This window comes from Leptonychotes weddellii, chromosome 15, assembly GCF_054177405.1.
Source record: "Leptonychotes weddellii isolate Sample4059 chromosome 15, ASM5417740v2, whole genome shotgun sequence".
NCBI lineage: Eukaryota > Metazoa > Chordata > Mammalia > Carnivora > Phocidae > Leptonychotes > Leptonychotes weddellii.
The window spans coordinates 40,559,262-40,580,044 of record NC_138383.1 but is presented as its reverse complement, the minus strand read 5'-3'; the positions used below and the strand labels follow the sequence as shown (position 1 = coordinate 40,580,044).

The 20,783-nt window shown below is 53.4% G+C and overlaps 2 protein-coding genes across 4 annotated transcripts in view; both read left to right on the top strand.

Annotated features, from left to right (window-relative positions):
* ATP2A3 (ATPase sarcoplasmic/endoplasmic reticulum Ca2+ transporting 3) overlaps window positions 1–2,493 on the top strand; it is a 34,414-nt gene extending 31,921 nt beyond the window's left edge. Inside the window, exon 21 of the mRNA XM_081805556.1 lies at window positions 2,266–2,493. Coding sequence (XP_081661682.1) covers window positions 2,266–2,366 — 101 coding nt within the window. The 3' untranslated portion in view covers window positions 2,367–2,493. The remainder of the gene's footprint in view (window positions 1–2,265) is intronic.
* Window positions 2,494–2,521: 28 nt separating this feature from the next.
* On the top strand, window positions 2,522–19,075 carry P2RX1 (purinergic receptor P2X 1). 3 transcript variants are annotated; one of them, XM_081805565.1, is made up of 13 exons: window positions 2,522–2,660; window positions 3,248–3,381; window positions 10,734–10,881; window positions 11,182–11,253; window positions 11,708–11,777; window positions 12,015–12,111; window positions 12,444–12,524; window positions 12,796–12,937; window positions 14,948–15,075; window positions 15,490–15,580; window positions 15,994–16,059; window positions 16,411–16,512; window positions 16,625–19,075. In XM_081805565.1, coding segments are annotated over exons 2-13 (1,065 nt in total). In that variant the 5' UTR covers window positions 2,522–2,660; window positions 3,248–3,379; the 3' UTR covers window positions 16,691–19,075. The 3 variants fall into 3 exon arrangements, with proteins under 3 accessions (XP_081661691.1, XP_081661689.1, XP_081661690.1); XM_081805563.1 differs by lacking the exon at window positions 3,248–3,381 and having other exon boundaries at window positions 2,524–2,660; XM_081805564.1 differs by lacking the exons at window positions 3,248–3,381; window positions 16,411–16,512 and having other exon boundaries at window positions 2,524–2,660.
* The last annotated feature ends 1,708 nt before the right edge of the window (window positions 19,076–20,783 follow it).

Here is a 20,783-nt window from a genome sequence, read left to right as displayed (position 1 = left end):
CAGTGTCTATCACCCAGTCACCCCATCCCTCCCACCCCACCCCCCACTCCAGCAACCCTCAGTTTGTTTCCTGCGATTAAGAATTCCTCATATCAGTGAGATCATAGGATACATGTCTTTCTCTGTTTGACTTATTTCACTCAGACAGTCTGTTTTCTAAGTGTCAGGGTCAGAACTGAGGCTGTAACAGGAGCACAGGCGTGTGCTCCAAGCAAAGGTGTCTGAGTAGCTAAGGAGACCCATCGGAGCCTTGTGCCGAACCCCTTGAGGACCTGGGCTGGCCTTCAGTATGGGCATAGGCCCCCTCTGCACTCCACTGGCTGCTAAATTTAGCCAGGCAAAGGACGCCATCTGTCCATTAGTCCCTCTGTCAGCAAGGCCGGCTCCTTGGAGATGGGGAGAGGGAGTGAAGGAGGAGGTAGTGGAGGTCATGGTGATGGTAGGAAAAGGGTAGGTGCAGCTTAGAGACTGCCTGACTTCTTTCCCTCTCCTTCCTCCTCTCTCCCCACTTCACCTGGTACCTGCTACCCTCCTGAATGTCCTGGGATCATGGGTGGAGTGGGGCACAAAGATGGCTTCTGTAGAGTGTCAGCATCCACTCCCACTCTCGATTGCAAGCAATTCATGTCCTGGGACCTGCTATTCCAAGAACCATGGGATCACCTGGGAAGGGAATAGGCCCTTTGGTCTGGGATCAAGACCAGGCCAAGGGGACATGATACCCACAGGTCTGGCTCCCAGCATCTCTGGATTTTTTCCTTAAAAAAGCCCAGGACATGGTTCTGACCTGCCCCTCTGGAAGGTGGTGTTGGACAGACAGTTGAGCCTGAGATTGGTGAGAATGATCTGTTTGAGAGGGGGGAACTGGCCTAGGGTGCTGGAAGGGGCCATGGGCCTGCCCTCTGTGGGGGCCCTTGCTGCCCAGAAAGCACCTCTACTCGGACAGGCAGCTGGGATTTCCAGCCCTGAAGCCTGGCTCCCTGCCTAGAGCAATTGCCCAGCTAAAGGCCTGCCAGGAAGAAGACTCCTATCAGCCTTCAGAGTGAGGCACCTTGGACTGCAGGGGAGTTCCCCACACCCCGGGGGGAAACCCAGCCTCCATCTCCCATCTCCAGAGGAAGCCCCAAGGACACCTGGCCTGGGTTGAGGGCCAGCCAGGGAGGCCTTCCTGCTTCAAGCTGAGGCCTCCAGTATAGCCCAGGGTGAGCTTGGGCAATTCATTTCTCCTCTCTGAGTTCATTTCTTCATCTGCAAAACAAGGCATTGGGTCAGGGGAGGCCTCCAGCTCTAGGGCCCCAAAAGCAAACATGAGACCTCTGCCCCCCCCCCCATTCCCCTGGGGCCCTTGCATTCATGCCCTGGGTTGTGGTTGAAGACAGGGGCTGCAGAGGGTCTGTACCTTAAGATCACATAGTGGCCTCAGGTTTTTGTCCTCAGTGTTGTTGGGACCCATCCCCCTGGGGCCTCTACCTATGAGGGAAATCCCATTATCATCCCCATTTCACAGATGAGGATGCACGCTCAGGCTGGTGAGGCAAATTACCCAAGCCCTCACAGGCAGCTAGTAGCAGAGCCAAGGATATCAATTGAGGCTGTCTGATGTCGGGCTTTCCCAGCTTTGTCTCAGGAGCCCAGGGGCGGTGTGCAACAGATGGGGCCCTTGAATCTTCCGGGCACTTGCCTCCCTCTGCTTGTTTTTGGGAGGTGGAGGTGTGGCTGGGACAGGACAAATGATGGGAGAGGAGAGGTGAACTATAGAGATGCCAGCCTGGTGCTAAGGTTGACTGGGCACAGGCCAGGCTTGGACTCAGAGGGACAGGTGGATGGAAGCTGGTCTATCAGGACAGAAGTGGGGGTCCTGCTGCAGGCTCTGGAAGTATCAGATAGCTGACACTTCCAGAAATGGCCCTGCTTCCTCTTCTGCTCTCCTGGCCACAACCCCCACAGGGACTGAGCTCCACACCTGGGGGCACAGGTAGAGTGGGGAGGATGTTTGGATATGGGAATGGGTCCCTGGTTTGGGGAAGGGTTCAGCCTGAGGCCACTCCACCCAAGCCCTGGCCCTGTTCTGTTCCGCTAGGTTCATGGGGGAGCTGAAATCTTTATCTTTGCCTTATGACGGGTGGCCTGTGGTTTCCTGCCAACAACTCCTTTTTCCGGAGGCTCAGCAGGGCCCAGGCGGAGCCAGAAGGAGCTGTGGGGCTGGGCCTGGGTGGCCCCACCAGCCCCGCCCCCATCTATCTTTGGGAATTTATTTGTCCACAGGCGCGGCTGGCCCACAGTCCATTGCCTGCCAGGGGCCAAGAGTTGCTCTGACTACCCAAGGACTCTATTTTTCAACCCAAGTGCCTTCAACTGACCCCTGACTCCTGACCTCTGGCCCCAGCTGCCCTGCCCTGCCCTTCCTAAGGGGCCAGGAAGCCCCTAGAAGCTTCACTGTAGACGTGGGCATTGACACCTGGCTCCCCTCAAGAGCAAAGTCTGTGCAAGGGGCTCGGTTCTCAGGCCCCAGCCTGGCCCACCATGGCACAGCGGCTCCAGGATGAACTGGCTGCTTTCTTCTTTCAGTATGACACTCCCCGAATGGTGCTCGTGCGCAACAAGAAGGTGGGCGTCGTCTTCCGCCTGATCCAGCTTGTGGTTCTTGTCTACGTCATTGGGTGAGTCTGGGCCCCCTACCTGCCAACCTCTTGCACCAGCTTCCAACCTGGGCCTTTCCTCCAGGCTTTGGGATGCCCCCATGACCCCAAGGAGCCCCCTTTCTCTCCATCGGTTGTCACCCTCCCTAACAAACTGTAGTGCTATTCAGAAGGAATGGAAGCCTGCTAACTCACTGTCAAGATGGGGACATTGAGGTAGAGGGGAAGTCCTGCCCTGGGTCATAAGGTGAACAAGAGGAAAAGACGTTGGGTTCTAAGGAACTGACTCACTGTTAACGGTCTCTTAAGTGGTGAGTGGTGTTGGATGGAGGCCAGGGCCCCAGCAAACCACAACCAAAGTCCTTCTACTTCTGACCTCCTAGCCAAGCCAGGCCACTACTAAGAGACAGAGGCCACGCCCCATTTTACAAGCCAAAGAGGGACAGGCCCTGTTCCCACCTGCCCTGCCTAAATTAGAGGCATCCTGAGATATTTGAAACCCCCAGAGCAAAGAAATTTTCAAATTCAGAACACCTGGCACCTTAATGATGGCATGTCAGGTGGCATGGAGGTCAGTTCAGGTCCCAGGGATGACTGCTCCTTTCTAGGCATCTTGAGACCTGTCCCACTGTCCCAGGAGTGCAGAGGCAGAAGTAAGGTGGTACGCCCCTGAAGTCTTGCCGTCCTGGGAGCCAAGACGGGCCTGGCAGTGGCTTACACATATGCTTGTGTGAGCACACATGTGCGTATGTGGTGTGTGTGCACATGGGTGTCGTACCTAGAGCTCTGTGTGGATGCACGTGTTCTCCTGTGTCTGGGCATGTGCCTACTGGGGGTGGCTGCGGGCTGTGTCCCTGTGGCTGGGGATCCACATGTGCATGTCGTGTGACTGAGGTGGCTGGCCACCTGATGTGTGTGCCCTAGGGGGGTGGGGGGTAATCATATCCACTCAAGAGTGATACTGCAGAGGGCTCTTGGAGGCCCCAGGGCCAATGAAGGAGTTTCAGCTCTTGCTGAGGGGGTTTGGGGATGCCCGGCAGAATCCCTTTGCTGTGTGATTCTGAGGGCCCTGCCCCTCTGGTCTCCATGTCCCCGTTTTTGCTGAGGGACCAAACGAGGACTGCTGACTAGAGCCCAGGGTGGGCTGACTAGGAGACCAAACAGTGACCATATCGCTCTGGTCCCTCCAGGGCCTCTGATATCCAAAACAGCCTTCCCTCTACTCCATCTGGGGGGAGGTGGAGTCAAAGGTGGAGGTCAGGTCGAGTCAAAGTGGAGTCAGGTGGAGTCGAAGCCAGGACCTAGCCCTGTGACACCTTTCAGCCTCTGCCTCCCTCCTGTTCACAGACCAATTTGACATCTGCAAATGTCATTTGAGCTTGTGAGGAAAACTGACTAGTGGAACTTCCAGGTCACATAGCAAGTCCCAGCTAGAGCTGAGGTCTCTTGACCCCCAGGCCTCAGCAGTGCCTTCTCCTTTCCCACCTCACAAGGGCTCTGAGAACGTTGTAATGGGGCCCTGATGCTGTGATGCCAGGCACAAGATGGGCCTAAAAGCTCACCATTAGCTGCACTCCTGACCTTCCAGGGAAAAGAGAGATTGCCTGCCCAGGCCTAGGCCATCCTTCACCAGAAGAGGCTGGGAGAATGTTGTCCTCACTGTGGCCCCTATTGCTCCTTATTTCTGCTTTCAGGTCAGCAGTGGGAGCAGCACCAGGGCCCTCTTGTGTGTTGGTCACAGGCTGTCAGAGGGAAAGCGACACTCCTCCCACCCCACTCCCAGCTGTACCATACGCTCCAAGCCAACATCCAGTCCTGAACACATACCTCCAGTAACAGAGACTTGTCTACCTCCCTCCTTGCTTTCCTCCCTCCCAAGGACAGCCTACTCAGTTTCCAAATGCATGTGGCCTCCTCAGTGTCGGTGAGGCTCAGAGACACTGGGTGATTTAGTTTGGATCTCACAACCAGAAAGAGGATGAACCAGATTTGAATCCAGCTGCATGGCTCCAAAGTTGGCCTTGATATCCTGGAAAGGAAACATCCTCAGAGAGGGGCACTGACTTGCCCAAGTCATATAGCAGAGAGAGGAAGGCAGTGTCCCCCACAACCCCACCCTCAAGCCCAGACCTCCTATTCCGACTGCAACTTCTGCTGTCTCCAGCATCCTCGTCTGGCCACTGCCCACTGCTTTGCTGACCACTCACCTGCAGACGGAAACCGGCCTGGGTTTGGTCTTACTCTCTCAGGTTTTAGTTTCCCAACTGTTCTACGGAGCAAGGGTGGGGGATCCCTCTAAAGATGTCGTGTGCAGGCTCATTTCTGAGGAGGGACGCCTTTCTTGAATTAGCCCTCTTTCCAAGGCCCCTGTCTGTCTGAATGTCTGGTCCTGTGGGTGCTGCAGGGTACAAAGGGGAACATGGGAGAAGAGCCAGACTCCCACATTCCAGAGACAGAGGCACAACCAAATGGGGGATGGGCAGACACAAAGACAGAACCAGACAGAGGGACGTTGGAGCACAGCCACTCAGATGAAGAGAGAGGTCCTGAGGCTGAGAGATGGTGAATTACTAAGACAGAGGCAGAGAGGCTGAGATGTTGAAAACCCAGACTCTGAGAAGGCAAACTGAGGTTGTGTTCTCTATCAGTCACACTCTTCTGAGAAGTCCATGGCAAATGGATTGAGCAAGTGGGTCTGAGGCCCTGGTGGGCTGAGCTAAGATCTCACTCTTTTTGTCTTAAATTAAAATGGTTAATTTGCAGTTAGAACTGTCTCCTGGGAGGTGATGAGCTCTCTGTAACTCAGTACACAGGCAGTGGGCTGTCATCCATGACCTAGCAGGCCCAAACAAGGAGTGTACTGGGATACGTCCCTGCCTGGAGGCTCTGGTTTGGAGAGGACAGAGGTTTGGCTGTGGTGCACAAGAGGGTCCCAGTGAGATCTGTGAATGCTGCTTGGTAAGTGGAGCCTGGGAAGGCTTCCTGGAAGAGATGAAAGAGTGGTGGAACCAGCCTTGAGCAAAAAAGCCTGGGGGCTATAAGCCAGGCAAGCCTGCTCTTGGCTTTCCCTTTGCGTGTCCCCCCCTCCCCGCTCACGCCATCTACCTCACACAGAGCTCTTGAGAAGTTCACTTGCTTCTGAGATTTTCAAATGGATCCTGGAACATACCAATCAGGGATAAGGATAGACACAAATTTTTGCTGGGGAAAATGCATCCAGGGACATTTCTACAGCATCTTCTCTGTGCCTATTGCTGTGCTGGGAGCCATAGGACAGAGGTGGGGTACAGGGTGAGCAAAGGAAAAGTAAGGAGTGGAGGATGAGTTAACCAGGACTCCTTTGATTCCTAGAGAAGAGTGGGGCTATTGAGTGGTTTATGTAACTGAAAAAAAAAAAAATCAATGCAGGCTTCATGGAAGCTGGATCCCCCATGAGGAGGGTACGGGAAGAACAAGTTCTACAGGGAGATGGGGAGTTCAGGTTGGTCCCATTTGGGTTCTCCAAAGAAGCTAGCCAGGATTTTCTCCTCTTCCCAGCTCTGCTATCCTCTGGGCTTCATTCTTAGGCAGACTCTCTCTGTCCTCATAGTGGCAAAACGGCCACCAGCAGCTCCAGCCTGACATCTCACCAGCTTAGCCATCACTAGGGCATAAGACTGTCTCCTTTTCCAGAGTTCCAGCAAAAGTCCCAGATCCAACTCTTACTGGCAGGGGTCATGTCAAGTGCCTACCGCAAAACCAACTGTTGTGGCCAGGAAAATGAAAAACCGTGGTTGGTAGAGTCTCGTTGTGTGCCTACCTGGTCCAAGCACTCCTGCTGGAAAGCAGAGTGTGATCAAAGGCCCTGGGGCAGGAAAGAAACAGCAAAAGAGTCAGTAAGGTTAGGCTGTGGAGCATGAAAGGACCCAGGGGAAAGGAAGTGGAGGGGTGAGCACAGCCACCAATTCAGGCCTCTGAATGCCAGGCTGGGAAACATGGGCTTTCTCCTATAGGTCGTGGGGAGCCATAGAAGGATGTCTAGCAGGGGAAGGCCCAGGGCAGGCAGGGGATGGGGTGGGGGTGGAGGCCAGAGGCAGGGCACTGTGAAGAGGCAGAAGTGATAAGAACAGAGGAGGAGGCCATGCCAAGGCAGAAGCAGTGAGCATGGAAGACAGGAGTAGTCATCCTGGTGGGCCCCACACCAGGGAGATGTGTGTGGAGGGGGTGCCCACTGCTTGGTTTTTGCTCATCATCCCTGCGGCAGGCCATGGGCCCAGCATAGCCCAAGTTTTTGACTTCTCAAGAGCAGTGAGAAATTGGAATTTTTAAGCAAAGGAATCTCTGGATATTTAGAGGTTGGTGACTCATTAAAAAAATTTTTAAACACAAATCGTCAGCCTAACTTATCTGCAGAAAACATGTAGCTTAACCTCTAAACACTCAGCGCGGGCCCCAGCTCTAAACTCAGTCCCTCCCGGGCTTGGAGTCTGGTCTTGCCCTCCCTGAGGCTGCTGTGCTCTATAGCATCCGCCTGGCCTGCTCGGCTCCTGCCCGTGGTTGTACCTTGTGCCCCCACCAGCCACAACACGTCGTGCCATCCCCATGCCGGGGTTCCCCTGGCGTCTGTCCCGGCTCCTCTCACGTCTCAGCCTCCCCCAGCAAAATCCCTTTGGGTCCATAGAGGAATGCCAGGAGGACAGAGGGACCCAAAGGACGTGCGCATAATGGAGAATGAGGGTATGAAGATGATGCCCAGGCTTTGAGGAGGATGGGGTAGGTATGGTGCCACCCTCTAAGATGAGGGCACAAAGGGGCAAGTTCTGTGGGGGACATGAGGCATTCAGTTGGTCCCACTGAATTTTTGTTTTGGGATATTAGTCAAATGCCGTAACATTCACCCCTTGAGAACGTACAATTCAATGGTTTTTCGTATAATCACGAAGTTGTGCCACCATCACAACTATCTAGTCTACAACACGTTCACTACTCCAGGAAGAAACTCTGTACTCCTTAGCAATAACCCCCCATTCTTTCTCTCTACAGCCTACTTTGCCTACTCTGGACATTTCACAGAAATAAAATCATATGCGGCCTTTTGTGCCTGGCTTCTTTCACTTAGCATAATATTCGAAAGGTTCATCTGTGTTGGTTATAACATGTATCAGCCGTTCATTCCTTTTTATGGCTGAATACTATTTCACTGTATGGATATGTCACATTTGATTTACCCATTCATGGTTGATAGTCATTTGGGTTGTTTCCACTTTTGCTTCTTATGTATAATGTTGCTGTGAACACTTGTGTACAAGTTTTTGTGAGGACATATTTTCAGTTCTGTTGGGTATATAACTAGGAGTGGAATTGCTGAGTCAAGTGTAAGTCCGTATTTAACTTTTTGAGGAATTGCCAGGTTGTTTTGCAAGGGTTTGGGTGGAGTTTGAGGTACCTGTGTGATGTCTGGGACGAGGGACCAGGTGAGGGAGAAGGAATGGGTGTCACAAAGTGCTGGGTCATATAGACATGTATGTAAGATTCTTGAGTGCAGAATTTTGGTTGGCTTTGTTCACTCCTGTATTTTTAGTGCCTAGAACACTGCTTGGCACGTAATAAGGGCTCAATCAATAAATGTTTGTTGAATCGCTAAATGAATGTGTGGAATTAGATCTCCAGGGAGAGTACAGAAGTGGAGATAAAAATCTGGGGACATGATGTATCTGTGACAGCTTACATGAGGTTCTGCCTGGGCTGGGAATAGAAGCCAGGGCGATGGGGGCAGTTGGACATATAAAGAGGAATTACTGACTCAAGACAGTGAAAATCAGAGGATTATTTATTATGCGCCTACTGCATGCTAATTTCCTTAATGAGAACGCATGGGGAATCCCCTGGTCACCTAGACCTGCTTTCTTCCTGGGGCCCAGCCCACAGTTCAGTACGGGGGGCGGGGGGGGGCGGGGGGGCGGGGACTTGCTCCTATTTGTTGAATGAACAGCAGTGTTTTTGAGGTAAGTGCCATCACATCTGTTTTACTGAGAAAGCCAGCACTCAGAGGTGAGGCTGAAGTCACACAGCTGGTGGGTGGCTGTGCTGATACCTGAATCCTGGCTTCTGTTACCCTTTGGGGGCCACACTCTTGGCCACTCCACTATGTGGAGGGGTTCAGAACATGGAGCAGCTCCCCATCACCCCCAAAAGCTCCTCTGAGCTTGGTCATGGAGTCAGGATCCTCCCTGGAGGAAGGAGGCTGAGGAGGGCACGGGTAGGTGATACTCCCAGTCCCCCTGATAAAGGCTGGGAGCGCGAGGACTGGAGCTTTTGACATGTCCCGCCTAGTGCCATCTGGGACCTGCAGGGGGCAGCAGTGACCATGCTTAGGCTTGGGAGGGGGCTCCTCCTGGGCAAGGCTGAGGGAGGGGCCTGGGGAAGATGAAGTGGGGACCGTGGGAGGGGAGAGGAAGACCTGGGTGGGCTGACTTCCTGGGGCCTGGGGTAGGGAGACTGCCCCCAGAGAGCTAGCACTGACTCTGGGACAGATGCGCGGAGAATTGCGGCGAGTCCTGAGCTCTGGGACACAGGAGAGGGACTTCGAACTCTGCTTGGCCAGTCAGGCAGAGCCACAGGTGAGCTCACAGATTTCCCCCAGAGATACACAGCTACACACTCTGATGGGTACCACAAGTGGACACACACACTCAAACACAGAGTTACACTGACTCTCCATGCAGTCTTTCCTGAAGGAAATGGACTATACCCAGGACTCTCAGTTGTAAGCAACAGAAACGAAACCCAAACTGGCTTAAATAAAGAAAGGGGAAAAAAAAGGAGGGGGGGGGCGGTGAAGAAAGGGAATTTATTAGCTCATGTAACAGAAAAGTCCAGAAGTAGATTTTTTTAACGTGCTTCAGGCATGGCTAGATCCAGGTGCTCAACCATTGTCAGGAGGCTGCCCTCTTCCATCTCCTTACCTAACTTTCCTCTAAATTGGCTTCATTCTCAGACTTACTCTCTGTGAGGTAGCAAGATGACTAACCATAGTTTTGGTCTTATAGCTACCTTCCTTAGCTATCTAACAGAAGGGATGTCTCTTTCCCAGTAATTCCCAGAAAAATCCTAGCCTCCTTGCTGAAACTCCCCAGGTTGTGTGTCCATCTTTAGACCTATCACTGTTGCTAGGGCAATGGAACATTGATTGGCAAGCCTTGGTCATGTGCCCCACCCTCCCTACACCCAAGGCTTGGAAGGGGGTCAATTTCACTGACCCTCCCAGACAGAAAGTGGAGAACTCAAAGGAACAGGGGTTCTTCATGCTAGGAAGGAAAGGCCAGGATTTCCCAAGAAAGCTGAGAGGCCTCCAGCCTGAGTCACTCCACAAGGGCCTCAACTGGGGCCACATAATACAAGCCCTTCAGAGGGCCACTTGCCCCCTCTGTTTCCCTTCCAGTCCCCTTGCCAGGAGCTCCCAGCATGGCTGAGATAATCATAGCTAATATCTATGTAGTGCTTACTGCATGCCAGTCGCCCTTCTAAGTGATGAACATGCAGTAAGTCACAGCGAGTACAATTAGTGCTATTATTGTTATTCTCATTTTACAGATGAGGAAACTGAGGCAGAGAGGATTGAATAGCTTAACCCAAACCACACAGCCCATGAGTAGTGTAGCTGGGATTCCAATCCATCCTCTTGGGCACCAAAGGCCAGGTTCTCAGCCATCATGTTCTGCTAGTTCTCAGTGGAAGAACCTCAGGAAGGAAGGAGCGCTCTGAGCATGAAGATTATGGTCCAAGAAGCTTGGCCTCCAGGCCCCAGCAAATCCTGCTCTTGGAAAAGGATCTGAAAGAGTCCTTCAGTGGATCTCCTCTCTGGGAATTAGTATTTTCCTAGTAAAAAGAAGGGTGGGACTTCAGGTACAGGCCAGCTCCGGGAAGCTGGTGAGGCTCCCCTGCCCCCGCCCAAGATGTAGCATTAGGAGCAGAGTGATGCATCTGGAGAGGGGAAGGGAAAGTATTTGACATGTCTGGCTGGTGCCAGAAAGGGCAGCAGCCGACATAGCCTCATGCCATCTTTGAATGGCCTGGCCCAGTTCTGACTCCTTTAACCCCCAAAACACCCCACAGGTGGGTGTTTGTCTACGAGAAGGGCTATCAGACCTCAAGTGGCCTCATCAGCAGCGTGTCTGTGAAACTCAAGGGTCTGGCCGTGACGCAGCTCCCAGACCTGGGCCCGCAGGTCTGGGATGTAGCTGACTACGTCTTCCCAGCCCAGGTGAGCTGACTCAGGGGTACACCTTCTACGCACAGGGCCTGGCTCAGAGTGGGGTCTGGGCTCTGTCCAATCTCCCTATTGGACTGGTGCAGCTCCTATCTCCCCCTGGGCTTCAGCTTCCCTAACTGTGAATGAGGGGCAAAAGCAGGTTGTAATATCATCCCATTCTGACATCGTGGGGTATGGAGGCTGCTGGGTGTCACGTGGATTCTGGGGGCTCGTTGGGGCAGTGCTTGTGTTCTCAGGGCTGTTCTCCCAACTCAGAACCCTGCCCTGCCCTCCCCTACTCCTCATCTCCAGGGGGACAACTCCTTCGTGATCATGACCAATTTCATTGTGACCCCCCACCAGGCTCAAGGCTACTGTGCAGAGGTGAGGACTGCTACCCATCCCCTCTCCCCACTTCCTGGATCCACAGGGGAAAAGAAATGGAAGAGGAAGTCCCCTTGGGCATTGAAGATAGGCTTCCTCAAGGGGAAACAATGGGGGAATCTTAGGCACAGATTCACACAAAGTAACAGTCTGCTCTTGGCCGTGCTGAGGTTTCCCTCCCAGCTGTGTGTTAAGCAAGATGCTGAGCTTCGGTGCTCACCCAACCCCCAAGCCCTCATGTCGCTGCTCCTTGCCCGGTGACCCTGGCAAGAGCACAGCTGGGCATGAGCCCAGAGGGGTCCTGGGAGGGGACTGGGGGAAGGAAGCCGTAAGCAAAGGTCACCGCAAAGCTGTCTGAGGCTGCCTCACGACTTCCCTAGGGCCCTGGGGGGGAGGGGCTCTCCTTAGGACACTACACAAGGGGCGTGGAATCAGCTGCTCTCGCTTCCCCCAGCACCCAGAAGGGGGTACATGCACAGATGACAGTGGCTGCCCTCCAGGGAAGGCAGAAAGGAAGGCTCAAGGTAAGGTCGGCCTCCTCGCATCCCCCCGCACAGCCCTAGCTCAGCTCCAGGCTTCCTCCACCAGGAAGTCCTTCCTGCCATCCTAGCCTTGGCCTGCCCTGTCCCACACCCAGCCACATTTCTGTCCTCAGGCTTCTGCTCTTGGGTGTCCCATCACTGGGGGCTCTGGGGGAATGTGGGGCCTCCTCTCTATCCCCAGCTGGGAGTGGGCACCCACGGGCTCCTGCCTTGCTCCAGGCATCCGCACAGGCAAGTGTGTGGCCTTCAACGACACTGTGCAGACATGTGAGATCTTCGGCTGGTGTCCTGTGGAGGTGGATGACAATGTCCCACGGTAACGCTTTATCCATCCAGGGAGCCGGGAGCAGGTTCCCCAGCCCAGACAAAGGGGCATCTGGATCCATGTTCTGGAAAGGATCTGTCCTCCCTTCTTCCAGCCCCACCCTTACCCCATCTGTATGGCCCAACCCAATGATCCCCTGGCCCCTGGTTAAGGGGCCCAAGAGTCCATCATCACAGCACACCCATCCCAGCCCCCCACCCCCTGCATACCAGGGCCACAGGAAGATCCCATAGGTTCTCACACCCCCACACCCATGACAAACGCTGCTGGGCACATGGGGGACTCCTGAGGAGGGGACGGTAAGTGAGTATAGTCTCCTCCAGTCCTGCCCTTCTCCAAGAGGCCGAGAACTTCACTCTCTTCATCAAGAACAGCATCAGCTTTCCACGCTTCAAGGTCAACAGGTTTGTGGGAAAAGGGGGCAGAAATGCAGGACCACCCCCCGCCAAGGCTGCTCTAGCTGGTCTCAACTGTCTCTGTCACCTTCCATTCCTGCTGATTTCACTTTGGAGGCAGAAGCCTGAGCTGGGCTCCTGGGGTGGGCTGCCTTGAGTCTCCAAGGGCTGTGGAAGGGGGGTTTATGGAGCTTCTGAGGGATCCCCATAGCTTTGGGGTGTGGTGGGCACCCTCCCAGCTGGCCTTCTGCTGCCACCTGTGCCCTCCACCCCCATGTAGGCGCAACCTGGTGGAAGAGGTGGATGCGGCCTACATGAGGACCTGCCTCTATCACAAGATCTTGCACCCGCTGTGCCCTGTGTTCAAGCTGGGCTATGTGGTCCAAGAGTCAGGACAGAATTTTAGCACCCTGGCTGAGAAGGTATGGTGCCAGGCAAATGAGGAGGGCTGGGTCCTGGAACCAGCAGGTCAAAGAAGGCTTTTCAATCCCAGATAACGCCCCCCTCAAGCCTCTCTGGTATGGGCTGAGTATATATGTGGATTTATTCCCTAATGTTGAGGGCTCCTGAAGCTCAGGCCTGAGTCCTCAGCAGGGCCTGGTATGGACCTGACACAGAGCAGGTGCCCAGAATGAATGGACATGGGCAGACATTTTCACCTGGATGTTTGCTGAGGTCACACTGTTTTTTAAATATTGGATAAAAGCAGCTTGAATTCCATGCCCTATGGCCCCGAGAAGTCCTGTGCCCTGCTCAGGAATCCTGAGAATTCCAGAATCTGGGATTTGTCCAGTCACCTGGGGTTCTAAGAGAAGCAGTACCTTGTAAGGAGCACAAACCTGTCTGACTGGGTTCGAATCCTGGCTCTGCCCCAATGAGCAATGCGACCTCACACTAGTCTCTTACCTTCAGTGTGTCTGAGCTTTTGCGCCTACATAGTGGGGACAATAATAGTACCAAGCTCGTGGGGTTGTCCTAAGGATCAAGTGAGTTCATGCACGGGATGGCACTTCATTACTGCCTGGCACGCGGTGACCCTGTGTCCATGTTCCCACATGATCATTCTCAGCCTTCTCCTACACTTGCCTGTTTAGGGATGGAAATCAGCTTCTTCTCTGTGATATCACACATACACACGAAACGTGCTCACGACACATTTATCTAGAACAGGGATCAGCAAGTTTTAAAGTTTTTCTTTAAAGGGCCAGAGATTAAGTATTTTCATCTTTGCAGGCCATATGGACTCTGTTCCAAGCATTCAAGTCAGCTGCTATAGGGAAAAGCAGCCACGGAAAATACGAAAACAAGTTCGGCCCTCGGGCCTCAGTTTGCCAAACCCTGGAGGGGGTTTGCACTGTAGCAACACACACAACCAGAAAGCTGAATGTTAGACTTCCCTGTTCCTAAAACCTCCCTGCCACCTGCACTAGGAACTTTCACCCTCACCATCATCCACAGACACTTGCATACCTACCTCCTGCCTAGTTGCCCAGCTCCACACACGCTCTGACCACTTCCCAACTCTCCTGTTGCTCAGCCTACCCCCACCTGGCCCTGGTCCTCACCTTGATCAGAGGAGCTTCACTTTCTCAAGTTTTCTCTTCCTAGCCCAGGTCTTTACAGACTCATTCTTTAATGCAACACTATTTCCTTGCCTTCCACACTGTGACTTTCACTAGGAACTCAGGAGTCAGTGATAAATGAGACAGACAGCCCCACCCTCACGGAGTTTATAGTCTTAGAGGAGATGGGTTAGTAATCCCACAAAATAAATAGATGATTTCAAAGTGACAAATGTTCCAGGAGAAAACAGGGACTAACAGGCACACGTTTTTAGCCTAGAGGTGGTCATTAGGGAAGGCCTTTCAGGGAAAGTGACCAAAGGATAAGAAAGAGCCAGCCTTGTGGAACTGGGGGGAGCTGTATGTGCAAAGGCCCTGAGGTAGAAAGAACTTGGTGTAGTCTAGAAACCATCAGAAAGTTGGAGTGTGATGGGTGGGGGGTGGGGCCAGAGAGGGTGACAGGACCCCATCCTGCAGCAGCTTCTCAGTGTCTCTTCTCCAACAAAAAAATGCTCCCCCCTTCAAGAGATTGCTGGCACCAGGGTAAGACAGGAGTTTTTTTTTTTAAATTTTTTTATTGTTATGTTAATCCCCATACATTACATCATTAGTTTTAGATGTAGTGTTCCATGATTCATTGTTTGTGCATAACACCCAGTGCTCCATGCAGAATGTGCCCTCCTCAATACCCACCACCAGGCTAACCCATCCTCCCACCCCCCTCCCCTCTAGAACCCTCACTTTGTTTTTCAGAATCCATCGTCTCTCATGGCTCGTCTCCCCCTCCGATTTCCCCCCCTTCATTCTTCCCCTAAGACAGGAGTTTCTTGATCCTGAAGCCCGGGGTTTTAAACACCTGTGTCCCCGCAGGGCGGGGTGGTTGGCATCACCATCGACTGGAACTGTGACCTGGACTGGCATGTGCGGCACTGCAAACCCATCTACGAGTTCCATGGACTGTATGAGGAGAAAAACCTGTCTCCAGGCTTCAATTTCAGGTGCCTGCCAGGACCCCACCAGTGCACCCTTCCTTGGGCTCCCGGAACCCCTTGAGGGGTTTTCTACTCCCAGAACCTCTTAGGCCAAGTAAGTGTTCCCAGGAAGAAAGCAGAAGGAAGGTGGGCAGCTCCCATTCTCCTGGGTCTGGCCAAGCAGGGAGCCCGCAGGGAACAAGACCTTGGCAGCCTGAGCCCCCACCCTTTGAGGCCCACCTGGCCAGGACTGGCGGGGGAAATCACTGACATCAGGAGTTAGGGTGAGGATTGAAGATAGCATTCCTGGAAGGGGGCCTGGGGGGTTGGGGGCATGGGACCGTCCTCATGGACCTCTAAGGGCTCCTGCTGAACTCCAAGAACACTGGACCCAAAACTGTTCTCCATCACCCTTTTCTGCAACCTCACCCTTTCCCCAAGGTTTGCCAGGCACTTCGTGGAAAACGGGACCAACCACCGCCACCTCTTTAAGGTGTTTGGGATTCGCTTTGACATTCTCGTGGATGGCAAGGTGAGTGTCCAGTATGAAGGACAGCCAGACACATTCTTAGTTCCTGTGAGTGCTCGTTGGGTGTCCATGGTTATTGACTAGGCTTCATTCTGCAGTTTTATTGCTAATAACAGATGGGCCTCGGTACCCAGTGAGGGCAGGTCTTTCCAGCCGGTACCTCGCCTCCTCCACTACCTCCCTGTGTCCAGGGAAGCAGAGCCAAGGTCAAAACCCAGGGCTTCTAACCAGCAGCTGGGTCCCCGTGTAGAGCCAGAGCTGTAGGGAGCAGGCTGTGGGGCCAGCTAATGGTGGGGGTAGAGGGTAGAAAGGGGGAGCTCCTTGCCCCGGGTCTAGCCTTGGGGTTTCTGAGGAAGGCCTTTTCCACCTGGCTCCTTCTGACTGTTAATCCTTCTCTTCCTGGGCCCTGCCACCAGGCTGGGAAGTTTGACATCATTCCCACAATGACGACCATTGGCTCTGGGATTGGCATCTTTGGGGTGGTAAGTGCTAGGGTCACGGGGTCACTGTACTAAGGTCAGTCCCTCCCCTTCCACATCTCAGTGGCAGCCATAGTCTCTTACCTCATCCTTACTGAGCCCACCCCACCACCCCAGACCCACGTATGTCTAAAGAAACTGAGGCCCAGGGTTGGGGCAGGACAGAGGTGGGATGGGGTGGTCTTGATCTCCTGAGGGACCTGCAATGCCTCATCCCCCGCTTCCAGAACCTGAAGTCTAGGTAGAGCAGGTTTGAGCCAGGCCCCCCAGCCAGAAAGGACTGATGTGGGATATGGACGGTTCTGTCCCTGCCCCCAGATCCCCATGCTCTCTCTGACCCTTCCCTGCCCTCAGGCCACGGTTCTCTGTGACCTGTTGCTCCTCCATATCCTGCCCAAAAGGCACTACTACAAGCAGAAGAAGTTCAAGTACGCGGAGCACATGGGGCCAGGGGCGGTAAGAGAACTCCCCGCGTGGGCCTTTCGGAGGCCTTAGGCCTGCACGTCTGTGTTGGGGGGCCAGCTGCTTCCCTGCGGCTGACTTTTTATCCCCTGCCCTGCTTACACAGGGTGAGCGTGACCCTGCAGCCACCAGCTCCACCCTGAGCCTGCGGGAGAACATGAAGGCATCCTGACCCTCAGCCCCTGCCTCCTGACTGGACACAGCATGAGGCTTCAGGCAGGGGCCCTGCTGGGGGCCCAGGACAGAACGGTCTCCGCAGGAGCTCTCCACGCTCTTAGCCAGGCAAACACTAGGCCTCGGCAGCCCAGGGGGGACACTGGGAGAGACCTGAGCAAGTCTGGTCTCTGGCCCCAACTCCACAACCCCAAAGGGAGCTTCGCACCAGCCTCAGCCACTCCTGGTCTAGAGGGGCTGGGGCTGGGCAGGGATCCTCTCACACCCCTCCATCAGAGCTGTGTGCTTCTCTCTGGGCCCTCATGCACCGCATTGCCTCGTGTCTCCAGATCCATGCTTTCCCATATGGCAGACACTAGCCACGATGACCATTTAAATTTATATTAATTTAAACCGAATAAAATAAAAAAATCAGTTCCTAAAACTAGCCACATTACAACTGCTAAATAGAGACATGTGCCTAATGGCTGCCATATTGGACCACATAGACTATTGCAGCAAGTTCTATTGGACAGCTCTGCTTGAGCCCTGTTTCTTACTGGCCCCAGATTTTCCTAGGGAGCTTATCAACAGGGCAGGCACCCGGGTCTACCTCAGATCTCCTGAACCAGAATCTCTACGGCTGGCCACAGATATGCAAGGATGGCAAACTCCCCAGGCCATTTCAAAGACTGAAGTTTAGGAACCGTTCCCGATTGGGTATCAGATTTAGTCTGGGCCTGCCTGACCTGGCAGCTGCAGGTTTTGAGTAGGTGTGTGGTATACCTGCAAGTCACATGGTCTCACGTACACACCCCCATGTCCACACTCATCTGCATGCATACCCCCCTCCCATCCACACTCTGGTTTTGAACAGCTTGGGCCCTGCAAACACAACCATCTGAACGTACCTACGCCCTCAAGTACAGACACATGGTCCATGCCACAACACTTCCATGGAGACGTGCTTCTCCCTAAGTGCGTCAGGCCAGGACAGTCCCTTCAAGCCATGAATCCTCACTCAGCTACCTTGGGTTGGGTTGGAGCCCTGGCCAAATCCTGGGCTCCCTGCTTGTGGCCCAGCCTCAGCACCTAAGGCCTGCCCAATTCTGTCTGAACACAAGGTCTGGGAGAAGGGAGGGGTGGAGTACAATAAAAGGAAGGAGGACAGACTTCTGCCTTCTGTACTTTTCCCCACTTTTCCCTCTCTGAAACTAGGTGTCCCCATCTGTGGAATGCGGGGCTGAGCTGAGAGATCTTTGAGGTCCTCTGGATCTCTTGGTAGACAGTGGTGAGTCGCCACTTAGGCCCTGAGCCCAGCAGGGTCAGTGCTGGAGATCAGCTCACCTCTGTCCATGGGCCACTGTACCCAAACATTGGAGCTCTTTCTGGTCCTCCATGTACCCCTCCCACAGCTTTGAGAGGCCTGGAACTCAGAGAGCAGACACTCTCCGGAGCGGCCTCAGGAAAGCAGGAATAAGAACGGGGCTGGCTGCTCCAGGAGAGAGACCTGAGGGAATCTCAACGAGGGGAGGAAGGTCTTGAATGGACATAGTGTGGAAGGATTTTCCAGGGGCCCTGCAGTGGGCAAGACCTGCAGTCTGGACCTGTGGCCAGGCAGGGTCTCTGGGAACCCCCCATCACCACACTCTATCTAGACCAGTGCTGTCCAATAGCAATGATGGAAACATTCTCTATCTGTGCTTCCCAAAATAGTATTCACTAACCACATGTGGCCACTAAATACTTAAAATGTGGCTAGTGTAACCAAGGAACTGAATTTTTAATTTTATTTACTTTTAATTAATTTAAATCACCACACGTGGCTAGTGGCAGCAAGAAACGATATCGGACAGCACAGGCCAGCCCCCTCCCTGTCCTTCAGGCCCTTGACTTTCTGCCCTCTTCTCCAGCTAAGAACCATCCTTCGGATTTTACAGGACAGAAACTCCCTCTTCTTCCCTCCTTTTGTTCTCCAGTCCTGCCTGCTTTTGCACCTCCTGCCCCCTTCCCTCCTGAATGATCCGAGGATTCCTCCTTTGTATCCAACCCTTCTATCCAGCCCAGAGGCCTCCCGGCAGAGGCTGCCTCACCTTTCCAGTACCTGCATCTGCTCCTCCCTTCTGCCTCCTCCCGGCCCTCGTTCCTCTGCAGCTCTGCCTGCTCTACCTTCACTGCCAACGTTCCAGAAAGACCTACACGTCTACACTTCCCTCTGCATCCCACCCTCTGCAATTGGCCTCCAGCCCCCACCCCCACTTCTCCTAAATGCCCTTGTCAAGGTTACCAACAGTCCTTGCTGCCAAATCCAAGCAGACCCTTCAGCCCAGAGCCTGCTTGGCCTGTCAGTCTCTGACACTGTTGACCAAGCCCTCTTTTGTGGAAAGATTTCCTTCCAACAGCTCCTAGGACCCACCCTCTCCTGATTTTCCAGCCAGACCAGTATACAGGGAAAAGACAGGTTTCAACCGCAGCTCTGCCAAGGGTCACTGTATGTCCTCAGGCAAGTTGCTGAACTCTCCAAGCTTCTCTGTGAGTCAGGGACAATAATAGCCTCTCCTCAGGTTGGGGTAAGATAAGATCTGTAAAGTGCCTAGCACAGAGCCCGACATACCAGTAGTGCTCTGTCTCTCCATCCAGCCTCCCTTTCAATGGTGGAGTCAGCTAGTGTCCCTGGGTACCTCTTCTGTCTACGAGGATGCAACCCTTGGTTCTTAGCTGGGTATGTGGCTGCCTAGCATAGAAACTGCATTTCCTGCCTCCTCTTGCGGCTGGGGCTGGTCATGTGACTAAGTTTTAGCTAATGGGATATATGTGGAAGTACCATGTGACACCTTTTGGGAACTTCCCTTAAAAGAGAGCTGGTGCAGATTCTTTGCCCTCTTCTTCATCCTTGTCTTCATCTGCTGCCTGGAATGCATATGTGATGGCTAGAGCTTCAGCCACCACCCTGAACCATGAGGACAAGCGTCATAGTTTGCTGGAGCAGTAAGTGGAAAGAGCCACATCTGGAAGGTCTTTGTGGAGCAGAGCTGACCTACTGGCCTTGGTCTGTCTTCTCTGAGGCTCTTATGTGGGATTTCTGGTACCTGAGTCAAAATTGATCCTACTTGGTGCAGAAATCTTTCCTCCTTAAAAACTTGAGTGTTCTGTCCTTGACCTCTGCTTTATTTGCTCTGAGTTATCTCACCCTTTCCCATGGCTATACTTACAATTATGGGTCTTTTCTGACAACTTCCAAAACTGTCTTTCTGGCCCAGCCCTCCTTCCTGAACTCTAGTCCCACATATCCAACCTGGGTGCCACATCTAATTATTCATTAGACAAACATCTTTTGAGCACCCACATGCTCATGATGTGTCAGACTGTATGTTGGGTGAATTAGACACAGACCTTGTCCAGAGGGGGAACAGGCAAGTAAACGGATCCTAAGTACAAGGAAATCCCTAGGAGGGGCTGCTAACCCATGCTGAGCAGTGAGGAGGTCATAGGGAAGGACTCCTGGCAGAAGGGACATTGAACCAAGCCCTGAAAGGGGTGAGACAGGTAGGTGGTTGGGACTGAGATCATGGAGGGCTTGTTTGGACCTATTCTCAGGATACTGATGAGCCACAGAAGATTCCTAAGCAGGAGCTGATTAGTTAGACTTAGGTTTCTGAGAGATAGCTCTGGAGGCCAAGTGGAGAAAGGCCAGTAGGAGGAGTGAGACTGGATGGGGATGGGGCTGCTGCAGCAATCCAGGTATACAAAGATGGTGGCCTGAGCTAAAAGAGAGGTAGAGAGCTGGAGAGAAATGAATGGATTCCAGTGATATTTAAGAGCCAGCCTGAGCGGGGCTGGTTGGGGCTAGGGTGACTCCTAGTTTTCTGGCTCCAGACTGAGACAGGGACACAAGAGGCCAGGTTTGGGGGAGTGATATGGAGCTCTGTTTTGGGCAAGTGGTGGGGTGAGGTGCCAGAGGATTCACAAATGAACTTAGCATAACTGAACCAAGAGCTGGTGAGCAATCCAGAGGAGAGGTATGGGGATGGGCAGAGTCCCCAGGAATTGCCACTGTAAAGGTCAGGACGTCCTGACCTCTGTCCCAGCTAGGCCATTCCTGCCGCCTGTTT